The 15,249-nt window shown below is 35.1% G+C and overlaps 2 protein-coding genes across 2 annotated transcripts; one reads left to right on the top strand and one right to left on the bottom strand.

Moving 5' to 3' along the window:
* Window positions 1–1,917: 1,917 nt before the first annotated feature.
* On the bottom strand, window positions 1,918–9,929 carry LOC111811641 (aconitate hydratase, cytoplasmic). Its single transcript, XM_023698593.2, has 20 exons — window positions 9,449–9,929; window positions 8,947–9,051; window positions 8,666–8,826; window positions 8,477–8,569; window positions 7,889–8,074; window positions 7,541–7,702; window positions 7,268–7,412; window positions 7,038–7,180; window positions 6,899–6,955; window positions 6,702–6,781; window positions 6,498–6,573; window positions 6,181–6,366; window positions 5,920–5,987; window positions 5,277–5,395; window positions 5,004–5,125; window positions 4,054–4,152; window positions 3,490–3,969; window positions 2,731–2,829; window positions 2,392–2,634; window positions 1,918–2,282 (listed from the first exon to the last, which is right to left on the bottom strand). Exons 1-20 carry the CDS (start codon window positions 9,720–9,722, stop codon window positions 2,214–2,216), a joined length of 2,967 nt encoding a protein of 988 aa, XP_023554361.2. The 5' UTR covers window positions 9,723–9,929; the 3' UTR covers window positions 1,918–2,213.
* Window positions 9,930–12,507: 2,578 nt separating this feature from the next.
* LOC111811831 (uncharacterized) lies at window positions 12,508–13,197 on the top strand. The gene has a single exon (XM_023698873.2). The coding sequence runs from the start codon at window positions 12,639–12,641 to the stop codon at window positions 13,011–13,013; it is 375 nt and encodes a 124-aa protein (XP_023554641.2). The 5' UTR covers window positions 12,508–12,638; the 3' UTR covers window positions 13,014–13,197.
* The last annotated feature ends 2,052 nt before the right edge of the window (window positions 13,198–15,249 follow it).

The raw sequence follows: 15,249 nt of genomic DNA, 5'->3' as shown, positions 1-15,249 counted from the left end.
CACATGTGTATGTCACAATAAGTGTCTTGAGACGAGTGTCTTTGAGAAACTTTTTTTAAAATAGATCTTTCAATAATAGTAACTAGGCAGCACGAGTGTGCTTTTATTGTGCCCCAACTAGGTGTTAGAGGTTGGATTATGCACTTGTTGTCTGGTATGGAGTCGGTAAATAACATGGCATGGGCACATGAGGGCCAATGTCTTAATAGAATCTGGATGAATGGATGTTTGAGATGTGCAAAAAAAAAAATGAATATGTATTTGAATTCTCCTTAAGGTTAGTCGTGAGCGTGTCAAGATCACGACGCCGCACGATTAAAAAAATACGACTATGACATTAGAAGATAAGTGGGAAGACACCCTGAAGTTGAAATTAAAAATGTAACGTTGAATCAAGTAGGCGATGACAATTTTCATGAATACAAACGTTTATCTTCTTCTTTGTTTTCTCTACATAAATATATAAAATGATTCCCTTCCCTCGAAAAAGATAACAATTTTAGTGAACACTAATGGGTAAAGAGTAGGACATGACATAGCATTGTTGAAGTAATGAAATTTTGGTTAAACCAACTTTGGAGCGATTGAAAGGATGGTGAGAAAGATCCATGAGGTGGTCGGTGTCGTATATGAGGTGATAGACCAACCCATGTATGGCTGGATGCATCAGCAGCCCATGTCAGTTTCAGCGATTTTAGAAGCATACAAAACACCAAAGGCCTCGTCTGTTGTTTCATTTTCATCTACTCCCATCTGCCTTTTCTTTTGTCCCCCTTTTTTTTTTTTTTTTTTTTTTGTATTAATATTATTATGATCTCTTTGAAAAAAGCAAAAAGTTGTTGTTGTTTTTTTTTTTTTTTTTTTTTGGCAGATTGCAAATACTATTATCTTTATACTCTATAATATATGTAATTTCTAACCTGAGCTACTGCTGTTTTTTTCTGTCTGTCGGTCTTTTCTAAAGAACAATATCATGGAAGGTATAAAGCTATTGGACATTGAGATTGACAAATCATAAAAATATGTGATACCATGTATTTTTTAAGATATTGGAACTTGCCGTGGAACACGTTTCTCTATTTTTTTAATTAACGTGTGAAATAATTTAATCATCATGTAGACAAATGTGAATCATTTGATGTAGTCAAATCCTGTATTAAAGTAATGAATCAGTATCATGCAGCTAAATTTTAAAGTGGGTTAGTAGTAGTAGGTGACAACACTCCATTCAGATGAGGAACAAAATATAAACTACTCCATTTATTTAATTAATACCCAAGACTCTCTCACACCCAAAATTTTAGCTCAACCAAAAATTGTGACAAAAGTTTGAATAATTTATTTTTGGCTATATGGAATAATAGCTTGTAACAAAAGTTGTTGAGGGGTCTTTTTTGGTACTAAAAGGAATCTACATTGTTTGTTGTACTGAATTGATTTCATAATTGGAATGGAAATTTATCCCCATTAATTGTGATGGGTGTGGACTATGGAGTCGTTTTATTCCTTTGGAGCTTAGTGCCCAAATGAATTATTGACGAAATATCAACCAAATAATTGTCATTTTTTCATTGTAAAAAAACAAAAAAGTCTTATTTTCAACGACATCGATCTTACTGGAGTTGTTTGATTCATATCATACTTGTTTAATAAAGGTTCCTAATGCCATTGACATACTGACATCGAGCAAATAATTGAGGAGTAAATTATGTAAGAAACTCATCAAAATCTCTTATTTATTCTCCCTAGGCAGTAAAAAATATTGACTACTTTTTGCTGACGGTTCCAAGAATCTAAGAAGTGGCTTTTTCCCCTCATCCATCAAGTATATTAAAGTAATTCCATCAGGGTGTTTAACCTTCATTTCTATTATATCCTTAACAACAATGTGGGTGCCAGCAACTCGGATCTGCAGCGTAGTACCCAACCACCAGTAGGATCATATTAGAATAAAAAAAAGGGTGATTATGATACAGCGACAAGATAGATGCTGCCAGATGAGAATAATCGTTAATAAATACAACCTCGACAGTTTTTAGACAGGCAAACCTGCTGTGTGCTTTATAGATCGCTCTCTATTAAAAAAATTGAGTCCCATACGGGAGTTTCGTTTTTCTTATTAATGAAAATGGGGAATACAAAAAGGACGAGTTGTCACGCCACTTGCTGCTTCTGCTGCTGCTGCTAAATTAGCTAGCTACTCCACATGTTGCTCACTGCTTAATGAGATTTCGAATAACATACGGAAGGATACCTCCATGATTGAAATAGGCCAGCTCCACCTGTAAACAGGAATTGAAATTAGAGGCAAATTCGAGGTTTCGAGTAGGGAAAACGAAAGCATTTCAAGCTGATGATGGTGGTGTGAAAGGAAAAGAAAGTGGAATTTACCTCAGTGTCAAAGCGAACAGTGCAGGTGAAAGATTTTCCAGAATCAGTAGTGACAGTCACGTCTTGGCCAGGCCTTATCTCACTGATGTTGGTTGGGAGGTCAATTGTGTAACGCTCATGTCCAGTCAAGCCAAGTGAATCAGCATCTTCACCAGACTTGTAACAAAGTGGGATGATACCCATTCCTACCAGGTTACTACGATGAATTCTCTCGAAGCTTTTGGCAATAACAGCTTTAACTCCCTGGTGCCGATAAAGTATAGAAGTTGGTCGATTCCAGGTTCGATAAACGAAAATAAAATCTGAAGAATCTATTTTTCATGAATTAGAAACACTCACCAATAACATTGGACCCTTGGCAGCCCAATCCCGAGAGCTTCCACTTCCGTACTCAGCCCCAGCCAGCACAATGGTGTCTTGACCAGCTGACTTGTATCTCTGACACAGAAAATAGATCACGACAACTAAGTCAGCATTACAAAAGGTGAAAATTCTAAATCAACCATAACATTGCGCCAAAAAAATATCATGTAAGATGGGACAATGGATCTAGTTTTTCCATCACAAGTTGGTCGCCTAACTTGTCTTTTTCGCGGGAATTATGAAATTTACAACCAAGGAAAAGAAAAAACGTAGAACACGAAGAAAAACGAAAATGATGCACCACCCCTCACAGAGAGCTAACCAATTTTCAACAACATTCCTTCCAAATTAATGCTCAACCCACTATCATACCACTGTTGTTTAATTATTATTATTATTTTGGATACGAAACAATTTCATAGATCGAATGAAATTATCCAAAGAGGTACAAAAAGGAAATAACACATTCATAGGGAATACAAAATATATAACCAATTTGCAACAAGGAAATTTAAACTGTTGTTTTAATTACGATGTGTTTCTTCACTCCATACAAAAATAAAAGAACGACGGTAAGAAGAAACAGCACAGAAACAAAATATCATCTACCTGAAGTTAAGGTGACTTTTGAGCAAGCAAAGAAACCAAAACAGAAGAATAGAGGGATATAGCATGCGTCTACTACTTTCTTAAGGAAAGAAACAGTACGCAAAATATGAGAACGAAGATACTTACTTCTGCCGCTTCAAAGACATAAAGTTTCTCTCCAGTGGGAACATGAACGGTCTTGGGACCAACTTCACCATTTAAAAGCTTGTTAACAAGGCGAATGTTGGCAAAAGTACCCCTTGCCATCACCTCATCATTGCCACGCCTACTTCCATAAGAATTGAAATCCTTACGATCCACTCCACGCTCAAGAAGGTATTTTGCCGCAGGACTGTCCTTGTGGATGCTTCCTGCAGGGGAAATGTGATCTGTAGTAATACTATCTCCAAAGTTCAACAGGCAGTAAGCATCCTTAACACCATGTGCTCCTGGAGGGTCCATGGTCATATTCTTGAAGTAGGGTGGTTCATGAATATAGGTGGACTTCGGGTCCCATGAATACAGGGTGCCAGCAGGTACTGAAAGTTGGTTCCACATTGGGTTTCCTTTTGTAATAGATTCATAAGTACTTTTGAACATGTCAGGCAATACACTGGATTGAACAACCTAAGATGTATTTTAAACCAGTTAAATCAATTATTACTTGTAAAACGTATTTCACTGCACTTCCACAATATAAAAACTATCTACCTCGGCTATTTCTTCTGTAGAAGGCCAGATGTCTCTGAAATAGACATCCTTTCCATCCTTCCCTTTTCCAATTGGATCCTTCTCAAAGTCGATATCAACCTGGAAAACTCATTCAAATTATCTCATGAAGATAAAATAGTACCAGATTAGAGCCACAACATAATTCATGATTTTCACTCAACTATTCCAAAATTGAGACACCATTTAACTCAATAGTTTTACAACTGCGAGAGGGTGACAGAGACATCGCCAAAATCATATTCTTCTTTAAAAAAATATGTATTTGCTACATTAAGACTTGACACAACACATCGCCGAAATCAGTCCCAGTGAGGTTAAAAAACACCATCCGGTTGGTTAAAAAGGTTGCGACAGAATATTCTATTAAGAAACGATCTACAGTTATTACAAACTAAAGAAGGAAAAGGTCATGTGACGCCCTTTCGAATGTCAAGAAGAACCTCCACTTTCTATCTGTAAACCAACAAAGGGCAGCAAGAAATGCACTAAATAAGTTGGAATACCACCAAAGAGTGTCAAAATAGCCTATTGTATTGAAACCGTATGGAGTTGTAAAAACAGCCCTCTGCAAATAACTACATTGTTACTGAAATGTTATACTTTCTTATGGAGTGAAACTAACATCCTACCAGTCAGAAGGCAATAAACCAATAAAAATCTACTGTTAAGCTATGCTGAGGTAAGACCTTGTGTAAAAAGGACATTGTCCTATTTCTCAACCAACAATCCCCCACCATAGACCACAAAAGAAGAATTAAAAACTAAAGAAAGGTTGGACTAGACGTTTTGATGATTTTCATATCACTACCTCTCTGAAATCCACCTTACAACTAAATATGATCAAAGGAACCAAAACAGTACCCAATACATTTTATCATTCCACAGCCCAAAATTGACCAGAAGTAGATATAAAAACTGCCAGTGCATACCGTGCCAGCTAAGGCATAAGCCACCACCAAGGGAGGTGAAGCAAGGTAGTTCGCTCTGGTCAGTGGATGAACACGACCCTCAAAATTCCGGTTCCCAGAGAGCACAGCAGCTGCAACAATATCTGCATAAACAAAGTCCTTAAAAAATTAATCAAGGCGAAACTGAAACAGTATACCTGTTAAATATTATTTAACGAGTAAAGTCGGGCCATTTTGTAACAATCGCATGCCCTGATTACAATATCTTATCAGCTTATCACATTCTAAAATTACCGTTCTCGGATATAGCAGCAGATACTGATTCATCCAAATCCCCAGAATTACCGATACAGGTTGTACAACCATAGCCAACTATATGGAAGCCCTGCTGATTTAGATATGGCTGTAGTCCACTGCATCAATCACATACAGAATTATTATTTTTCATGTTCTTACGAAATAAAAGAAAGGTGATTTTTTTAGATAAGAAATATTTGGTAATATTCCATTCCTTATTGCTTTTTAATTATAATTAAAAAAAAATGTAAGTTTTCACTGATGTCTGGAAAGGCTAGCATTCCTCCTGTTCTTTTTTGTTTTACAGTACAAAGACTTCAACTCAAAACATAAAATTTTTTATTTTTTATTTTTTATTTTATCATTTTTATTTATAAAATAAAGTAAATATAAAAAATAGAAATAAAAACAATTTGAATATTTTATTTTTAAGTAAATTTCTTTTCTCAACTTAAAGCCTCTAGAGAACACTTTTATTTTTTTAAAGGAAAAAAAGAACAAGAACAATTATCAAACATGTTTCAATTGCTCTTTTTTTTTTCTTTCGAAAAAACAAGACAGGGAAACAAGAAATGAGAAATATGAAAATTACTAGACTAGATGCAGTAATATATAACAATTAGGTTTGATGATTAATTACCTCTTCAATAAGTATTTTGTCACTACTCCGGAGCCCGGTGCAAGACTTGTTTTCACCCATGGCTTCACCTGGTGTAACATTAAGAATAAGACATGCAAAGACTATACTTTCGCCCCTCAAGCCAGGCCAAAAAGGATAAAAGCAGAACTAAAGTGACAAGAGCTAAAATCACAATGTTTGAAGAAATTATTAAACATTGGAAAAGGAAGGGATAGAAAAAGAAGTCTCTTAAATGAATTGAACACCCTTGTCCATGAGTACCTGTAAACCAAGTTCACAAGCCTTTTTCGCTACAAGAGCAGCGCCTAACATAACACTAGGGTTTGACGTGTTGGTACAGCTTGTTATAGCTGCGATAACAACGCTACCATGTTTCAGCTCAGCTGGCTGTCCATGAAATGAAAACTTCGCCACTTTTTCCTGTGCTTCTTTTGGTATAGCAAATCCCTAGAATTAAAGCAAGAATTAAAAATATTTACAGAATAAACATAAATTATGATAAGACTGGTGTCAATTTAAAAAGAATATGATTAGATATATGTTAGCCACACTATATGTGATAGAAGTAACACACATACCTTAAACCCAACTTTGTTATCAAGGCAAGCATGCCAATCAGACTTCATCTCTTTCAAAGGCACGCGATCATGGGGTCTTTACAGATGCAACATAAGAGTATAAGACTAGATCCAAGATTCTGATATAAAATATTAAAACCTGAATCTAGGAACCTAAACATGAAGGGCAAAGAAGATATTGACAAAGCAGCTAAGAACGCATACCTTTTTGGACCTGAAATGCATGGCTCTACACCCGCAAGGTCTAATTGTAGGTAAGATGAATACACTCTTTCTTGTTGAGGCTGAACAACAAAAATTGACCAAACATAAGAAAACCACTACTACTACATCTAAAAATCAGAAGACCAGCAGGTGAACACTCATAACAGAAATTAAAAAAGTAATATGCAGGAATTTACCTCATTATAGTCAACAAACATTTTATTTGCCCGGAGGTAAGCTTCAATCATCGACACCTGCAGTCAGAAACAGAAAAGTTATATAGGATTTCACTTCTTCTGTACAACTTATTTATCAATGCACTGAGATAACACCCACAGTTTCATCGCTTCTTCCAGTTAACTTGAGATATTGCAAAGTAACATGATCCACCGGGAAGAACCCCATAGTTGCACCATACTCGGGAGACATATTTGCTATTGTGGCTCGGTCAGCTAACGATAGTTCCTCCATGCCATCCCCTACAAAATCACATTTCATACAACCATCGGCTGAAAAGTAAAATTGGGAAAAAAACAGCTCATTGATAGGTCACAGGATGTAATTACCGTAGAACTCTACAAATTTTCCAACAACACCATGCTTCCTCAACATTTGTGTTACAGTCAAAACCAAGTCAGTAGCAGTGACCCCATTTCGTAATTTTCCAGATAACTTGAACCCAACAACACCAGGCAATACCATGCTCATTGGCTATCAATAACAAAATTCAAACATCAGACTCTGGAAAGTATAGAACTCAACCCAAGCCTTCAAAATAGGCAGAATGTGTACTGAATCTACAAAAATCAATTGAAAACAAAAGGTCAGAACTCAATTACCTGTCCAAGCATTGCAGCCTCTGCCTCGATACCTCCAACACCCCAACCAGCAACCCCCAAACCATCAATCATTGTTGTGTGAGAATCAGTTCCAACAACACTATCAGGATAGAGCAGACCACCAGTGTTGAAAACCACTCTTCCAAGATATTCCAAATTGACCTGAAATATTCAAACGCTCAGTTTTAAGATTTAATGCTATTATCACTTTTCCTTATTTTCATTTCATTTAATAACATTTTTCGACCAAAAGTAGTGTTGAATTAATACAGTCCTGCTAGCAGCAACGAAAACCTTCTCAAAAGTAAATTTTTTTAATCCAGAACCTTCTAGCTCACTATTTAGTACCTGATGCACAATACCAGATCCAGGAGGAACAACAAGCATATTCTGGAATGCATTAGACCCCCATTTTAGGAAAGCAAATCTTTCCTTGTTCCTTTGGAATTCAAGCTCCATATTGGCCTGGACTGCATTTTCTGATTTTGCTACATCAACTTGAACTGAATGGTCAATTACAAGGTCTACAGGAACCTACACGACAGATGCTAATTCCAGTAAGAAATTTATGGAAAAACTAGATGACATAAATTTGGGTGGTCAAGGATATCTACAGTAACCTGCAACGGCACCAAAAGAAATGATAACTTGAAAAGAGGATATCGTGACTACAGATTATATTCCCTATAAGTGGTCAAGAAAAATCTATAAATTATGATCACGATCAGGAGTAAAAAAGCAATAGGATTAAATGTCACAGTTCTTGATAGTAATTGAATATCAGCATGAAACATCTCATCATATTTCTCACATCTTGGCTATCAACATATGACGTAAAACCATTGGTCAAAGTAGTGAACGTGTTCACACCCCAATAATGTAGAGTACATTTTACCACCGACATAGCATACAAGTGTTAAAGAAGTAAATGCATACCAGAGGATTTATTTTATTGGAATCACTGCCAAGTTTGTTCATGGCATCACGCATACAGGCAAGATCAACAACCGCTGGTACCCCAGTAAAATCCTGTGATCGTGGAAATGTTAGGGAGGGCACAATTTGAAAAATAAAGACAGAAAAGAACAAAATCATCCAGGAAAATCTCAGTCTATCAAACAGTACCTGCAGTAGGACACGAGCAGGTTTGAAAGGAATTTCAACTTGCTTTGGAGAGCTATTTTCCCAATCAATAATTTTCTCCACATCTTCCTTTTTCACTTGGAAATTGTCACAGTTCCGAATTGCAGATTCAAGTAATATTTTGATGGAGTAAGGCAACTTATCTGTCGGGCATAAACGTAAAATAAAAATGAGTATTCACAAGAAGCAAAACAAGAAATGATAATGCTTTGTCGAAAACTATTAAAACAATCCTTCTGCAGTAGTCAGTTTGAAAAAGTTACCAATTCTCGGATCATTCAGAGATGGTAGACTGTAATACTTTCCAAATTCTCCACCGCCAGGCTTTGGAAGACTTGTTAAATTTTCCTTGAAAGGATTTTGGGCAGCTGAAACCATAACAATGCTTGATCAGAATAAGTGAGATATACATAAAATAAAAAGAACTAAGTACAACATTAAGTCATGAACTCGCGGCATCAAATTTCGTCCTCACAGCATATCTGGTCCTGATAAACTAGATAAACTAAGAGTGAACCAAGAAAAGGAAAAGAAAAAGAAAAAGAAAGAAAGAAACAGGCCTATTAAACTACTTCCATCCTATTACCTTTAATCGCTCAGCAAAGCGAATAAACCATATTATCTTGCATACATCCGTTAAGACGACAGAAAATATTCCATTCAATAAACATCGTAACCGAACAATCACATCAAAGACAAATCGTTCCGCACAAACAATAAATGGAAAAAAAATAAAAAAATCAAGCTAACTTTTCTTGGCCATACCCATGGAGGAGAATTTACGATGAAGACGTTCAATCACAGGAGCAGCGGCTCTGATCTGAGCACGAAGACTGAGAGGAGAACGCCAGTCGACACCGTGACTCCAGCGAGGAACCGATCGAAAGGCAGAGGAACCACTGAGAGATCTATAAGTGGTAGCGAACGAGAGCGAGGACGGCTTCGGAGAAGAACCGGGAAAGGCTCTGGAGCAAAAGGAAGGTGATAATAACCTTGCTCTTGAAGCTCTGAACAGCGCAGATGCTGAGGCCGAAGCCATTATATACAAATGGCTATCAGGATGACGACAATAAGAGAATTATGGGATAAGGATTGGGAGTTGAGCCTGGAAATGGAAGCCGTTATGGGAGGAACCAGTGAGAAAGGAACGTAGTGGTCGTCGTTCTCAGCGATAGGAAGAATGCAGGTGGAGGGCGTGTGGAGACGGATGAACACTTAGGGCTGCGTGCCACTTTTGTTCTTGGAACTGATCTGGCGGGTAAAGTTAATTAAGAGCCTCCAAGAGGGACAAGAGAATTACTCGTCTACAGTGAGGTGCACCGTTCACCATCACCACTCGTCCAATCTCAAAACGGCCTTTCGTTTTGATGACGGTATCATTAGGGCGTTGATTATTTAATATTTAATTTCATTTTAATTGAATCTATACCCTTCAAAATTTGTTTAAATTGATTAGATAATTTTCATTATTTTTGTTACAATAAATTAAGATCAATCTTGAACTTTATTCAAACTATATACTAAATTTGAAATTTTATAACAAAAATTAAAATTGTGTTTTAACAAAACAATCTTTTGTCCGAGTTTTTTACCCAAATTTATCTGTTATATTAATTTTTGGTTAAAACCAACAAATTTTGTAATAATAATGTAAGTTTAGTGTCCAATTTAATAAAAATTTACAATTTCTATGGCTTATCAAATTCAAATATAAAAAAAAACACATTATAATTTTAAATTTTTTTTAATATTAAGTAAATATATAAAAATGCTTTAATTTACAGTGCTATTCTGTTGCTATGATTGTGGCATTTAAGATGGAATTAATAATTTGATTATAGAAATGTCCACTTGGTGTGTAAAGGTAGACTTTTCTCTTTTTGTTTATTTATTTATTATTATTGTTGTTGTTTTCTTCCCATGATGAGGTGGCGGAGTTTGGGTGGAGGTACACCGTAAGAAAATGAATATGACCACATGGAAAGGTTTCCTTTTTAATTTCCGTTATATTAGGGCGGAGGGCGGAGGGCTCGGTCAATTCGCGAAAATTGGGATTTTTCTGTAATTGAGAGGGATACGGTTCTCCCGTGAAATTTGGGGAATTGTAAATATCTACTGGAGCCACGTATTATATTGTCACTTTACTTTCTAAATATAACAGTACATAGTTAAAAACTTTTTACATAAAACATTTTTTAAAAAATAAGTTAAATAAATACTGTTTTCGTTTTTCAATTTCTAGTTTTGTTAATTACTTTTTAGAAACTACAAAATATTTTTTAAAAATTATCTGTGTTTTATAATTTGATTAAAAATTTAAAGTGTTTTATTTTTGGTAAGTTGTATTCGTTAATTTGGAAACATTGTTCTATGTTAACAATCATATGGAGGCCATGCGGGTCTCCGACAAAAAAATCCCGCTAAACTTGCGGTGTTAATTAATTAATTAATTAATCATAGCCGTTTGATTAGACTAATAATCGGCTTAGGGCTTTCAATTTGGGCTTCTCCTCACGCCACGTGGGCCTACGTATGGGCCTCGATATTTTAGTATTTCCCCTCGTCAAATGACACGAAATTAAATATATTGCAAAATAATACCAAACCCATATTAAAGTTTTAATTTAATAAAGTAAAAAATGAGACTATTTTATTCGTAGGGATGAAAATGCAAAATGAAATTATATATTTTTGACACGAATAATTAAATATTTTGTTATTGATATAAACCAAGAGACATCAATCATACAATATACTTCAATAATATGCTTAAATGAAAATGTGAATAAAATATTGTTGAAATTATGAAAATATATTTCAATTCGTGCCACATGGAAGAATAATGAAGTTTCATGTTATAAATTTTGGGTGGATTACATTTATTACATGAAACTTCATTCTTCTTTAGTGTGGCATGAATTGAAATATCTTTTGATAATTTCAACAATATTTTCTTTACATATTCATTGAAGCATATTGTATGATTGATGTCTCTTGATTCATATCAGTTATTTAATCTCGAAATAAAATTGAGTAATCTCGCTAACTTAAAAAAAGTATAATAAATCTTAAAACTTTAAATTATGTAACTAAAAATATATGAGTATGAATTTATAATTTTTTATATTTTAATATATTAGTTAATGTTTAACATGACTATGATCTCCTTGTCTGATATGTTCATCCGTTTTAAAACATTACTTAATAAGATATACACCACATGAATTTAATAATTTATTAAATATTTATCAATTTGATGAGATTCATTATATACGACAAAATATGTAAATATTTATATTTTTAAAGCTCGGGAACATATAAAATACAATTTCAAAAAATTTTAAGAAAATGTCAAATTATACTATTTAATTTTGTATGTTCACGGAGTTACATATTTATTCTTAAGTGATAGTTATTTAACGTCTAAACATTCTTAAATATCTTTCTAAATTTAAATTTTTGTATTTAATAACGCTCTAAATTAGTAATTTTGTTTATAGCATACATAATTAAAATTAATATCTATCAGAAGAAGGTTGTAAAAAAAAAAAAAAAAATCATAATTATTATTTATTTTTAAAATTAAAAATTTATGGGATAATTATTAATCAAAGTTGAAAAGTGCATAAGCATCCATTTACAGGGGCATCTTTAGTAATTTATGCGCATGCAAGAAAACCAAATTTGAGAAAGGCTCTAAGAGAAGCAAAGACACGTGTCACGCTCACATGGTAACTAGGTCAGAAACGACAAAACTCCCCTTACTGGCCGGTCATTCAAAAGCGCAAAAATAATATGATCCCTCTCTTTCTCTCTGTTCCCATTTTATTTTCCCTCCACCACTTTCCCGCCTCTCCTTCTCCCGCCCACTCCTCACTCCCCACTCATTAAAGCCCTAATCTCCCGTCTCCATTTTCCATCGTCCTCATCCCTCTCTTCCTTCCATCTCTGCGACATGAATCGAAGATCCAGAAGATCCGGGAACTCTCATTCCGAGACGTTTCACAAGTATCTAAAGCCTGGTGCGCTAGCACAAATTCGGAATTCGCGGATGATCGCCCGATTCAATCGGGTTAATTTGGTCTCTCAGATCTACTCCACTCGTTCCTCATCGCTATCGCCTTCTACTGCGCCGATGGGCTCCGGTTTGCTTCAGGTGAACATTGCTGATGCTTCTCCTTGTTTTGCTGGGAGGGTGTATGGTCCCCTCTGCTTGCAGAGAAAAAAACTTTTGGCTGCTAAGTCTTCTTTGTGGTTCCTCGCTTCTAGCCCGACCAATCTCACACCCGATTCTCCGCCTGATCCGGTCATTGGAGTCTTAGGGGGGTGAATTGTACAAGTGTTGATGATCGGAATATTTTCAACTTGTGAATCGACCTTTTTCTTTGTGAAATTAATATCAATCTGGAATACATGATACCTTTTGTAGTAGTAGTTGATGACTTGTGTGCATCTTTTTTCTTTCTTGATTTTAACCGATTTGAAATAATAAGATCTACCAGATTCTTGATCTATTAACGTTTACGATATCGAGTCGGTTTTTTTTTTTTTTTTTTTCTGTTGTGCTTAATTTTGGTCATATATTGCCCTCTATCGAACTATTCTAATCTAACGCTCACTTGCGACCTTAAAGCTTGGGGTTTATGTTGAAGTTATGGCCAATCTACGCAGTCTCGTCAATCCGAAGTCAAATGTGGTTCACGACTGATATAGTAAGCGTTGGAAGCGAACTCCTTCCAGCAATTTCACTAACAATGCGGGTCTGTTGTCTCTTGAACATTTGTTTGTTCCTTATATGCTTTATAACTATGAATTAGCCCTCAATGGTATGTGGATCATGGGTTTTTGGCAATTGAAGGATCTACGCCGTCGATTCTACATTAATGATGTTATAAATTGTCCGAAGATATTTATTCCATTTTGACCGAGTTCGTAGTCCGCAAAGTTTATCTTGAGATAAACAAATACCATATCTAAACGGTTTCTTTCTAACTTCAAATCTAATCAGAGTTCAATGTTCTTTAATGGCTGGCTTGTACTGATGTTTGCGATTATCAATGTGATGCAATTGACAATTGATCTTTTCATCAGATCATATATAGTAATTAAAGATTCCGATTGTGCTTCTGGCTTCTAGAGTTATTGATTTTCTTTGTGGAAGATCAAAAGGGTGTATCGTTATTTGGATAGTGGCCTTCTTCATTGCAGGTATACCTCGGATGTTCAGTTTTACAATTAGAATTAAATGAGATTCTGATATTATCTTTCCCGTTTCACTTGCCTTGCATTTATTTCCTATTCTTAATGCTCCTTTGTTTAACAATGTTGGCTAGTTAAGCCCCCATTTGTTCTTAATGATTATCTTCATTGCATCTTCCTGCAGCATTCTCCTTTTATGGCAGTGTTAATTGCATCTCTCTGCTTTCATTGGATTGCTTATATTTTCATTTCTCAATGATCCTTTAACAATGTTAGCTGGTTAGGCCATATTTTGTTTTAAAGACAACAAGTTTCATCCCCCAATATCCTTGTCTGGCAGTAGCTAATCGTTAACTATGTTGATAATTCTTATCTTGCTTTAATTGCCATGCATATATTTCCATTTTTGTTTTTTTGGTGCTTCTTTGTTTAACAATGTGAGCTATTAGACCACGATCTGTTTTTAGGGACCCTTTCCATTGCATTTTCCAACAACATCAAGTTTCATCCCCCAATATCATTCTCTGAAATAGCTAAATTTTAACCATGTTGATCATTCCTGTCTTGCTTTAATTTCCCATTTCTTAATGCTCATTTGTTTAACATTGTCATTGTTTGCTAGTTAGGCCATAATATGTTCTTATTGACCATTTCCATTTCATCTTCTTCCAGCACAAAGTTTCATCCCTCAGTATCCTTTTTTGACAGTAGCTAATCGTTATCTGTGTTGATAATTCCTCTCCTGCTTTAATTGCCTTGCACATATTTCCAATTCTTATTGCTTCTTGGCTTAACAATGTTAGATACTCTGGCCATGCTTCCTTATTAAGGATCAATTTTGTTGCATCTTCCTGCAACAAAGTTTCATCCCTCAATATCATTTTGTGGCAGTAACTAATCAAGTATGTTGAGAATTCCTTTCCTGCTTTAATTGCCTTGCAATTCCTCATATCTCATGTTCCTTTATTCAATAATGTTAGCCAGTTAGGCCGCGATTTGTTTTCAAGGATTATGTTTATTGCATCTTCCTGCAACATGAAGTTTCCAGTTATACTTTTAGTACTTTAAATATGGGTCGGTGATAGGTTGATCAATCAATATTTTTAGTATTTTAAATGTGGGGTAGAGATTTGAACCATCTAGACGCAAATGGTAGAATTATATTCTATGTTTTCATAAAATTAGATTGAGTTTCAAGTATTTGAAATTATGTACCTAGTTAGAACATGATATGATGACATTTCAAAATGTTTCAATATTTTTTAAGACGTCAAATTCAAATTTGTCGTTTAATATCATATTCGACTTTATGGGACTACAAAGTTTCAAATCAAATTATCTATATCAAAAAAGCATGTGCATTTCCA

The sequence above is a fragment of the Cucurbita pepo genome, chromosome 15, assembly GCF_057944985.1.
Source record: "Cucurbita pepo subsp. pepo isolate OVF chromosome 15, ASM5794498v1, whole genome shotgun sequence".
Taxonomy (NCBI): domain Eukaryota; kingdom Viridiplantae; phylum Streptophyta; class Magnoliopsida; order Cucurbitales; family Cucurbitaceae; genus Cucurbita; species Cucurbita pepo.
This window is presented reverse-complemented; position numbering and strand designations above follow the sequence as displayed.

Coding starts and splice junctions, on each gene's coding strand:
- LOC111811641 (XM_023698593.2), bottom strand. CDS start 9,722: ATGGCTTCGGCCTCAGCATCTGCGCTGTTCAGAGCTTCAAGAGCAAGG. Junction 7,413..7,540: donor AGGCTGCAATGCTTGGACAG/GTAATTGAGTTC, acceptor TGTTATTGATAG/CCAATGAGCATGGTATTGCC. Junction 6,782..6,898: donor TGTTTGTTGACTATAATGAG/GTAAATTCCTGC, acceptor TTTGTTGTTCAG/CCTCAACAAGAAAGAGTGTA.
- LOC111811831 (XM_023698873.2), top strand. CDS start 12,639: ATGAATCGAAGATCCAGAAGATCCGGGAACTCTCATTCCGAGACGTTT.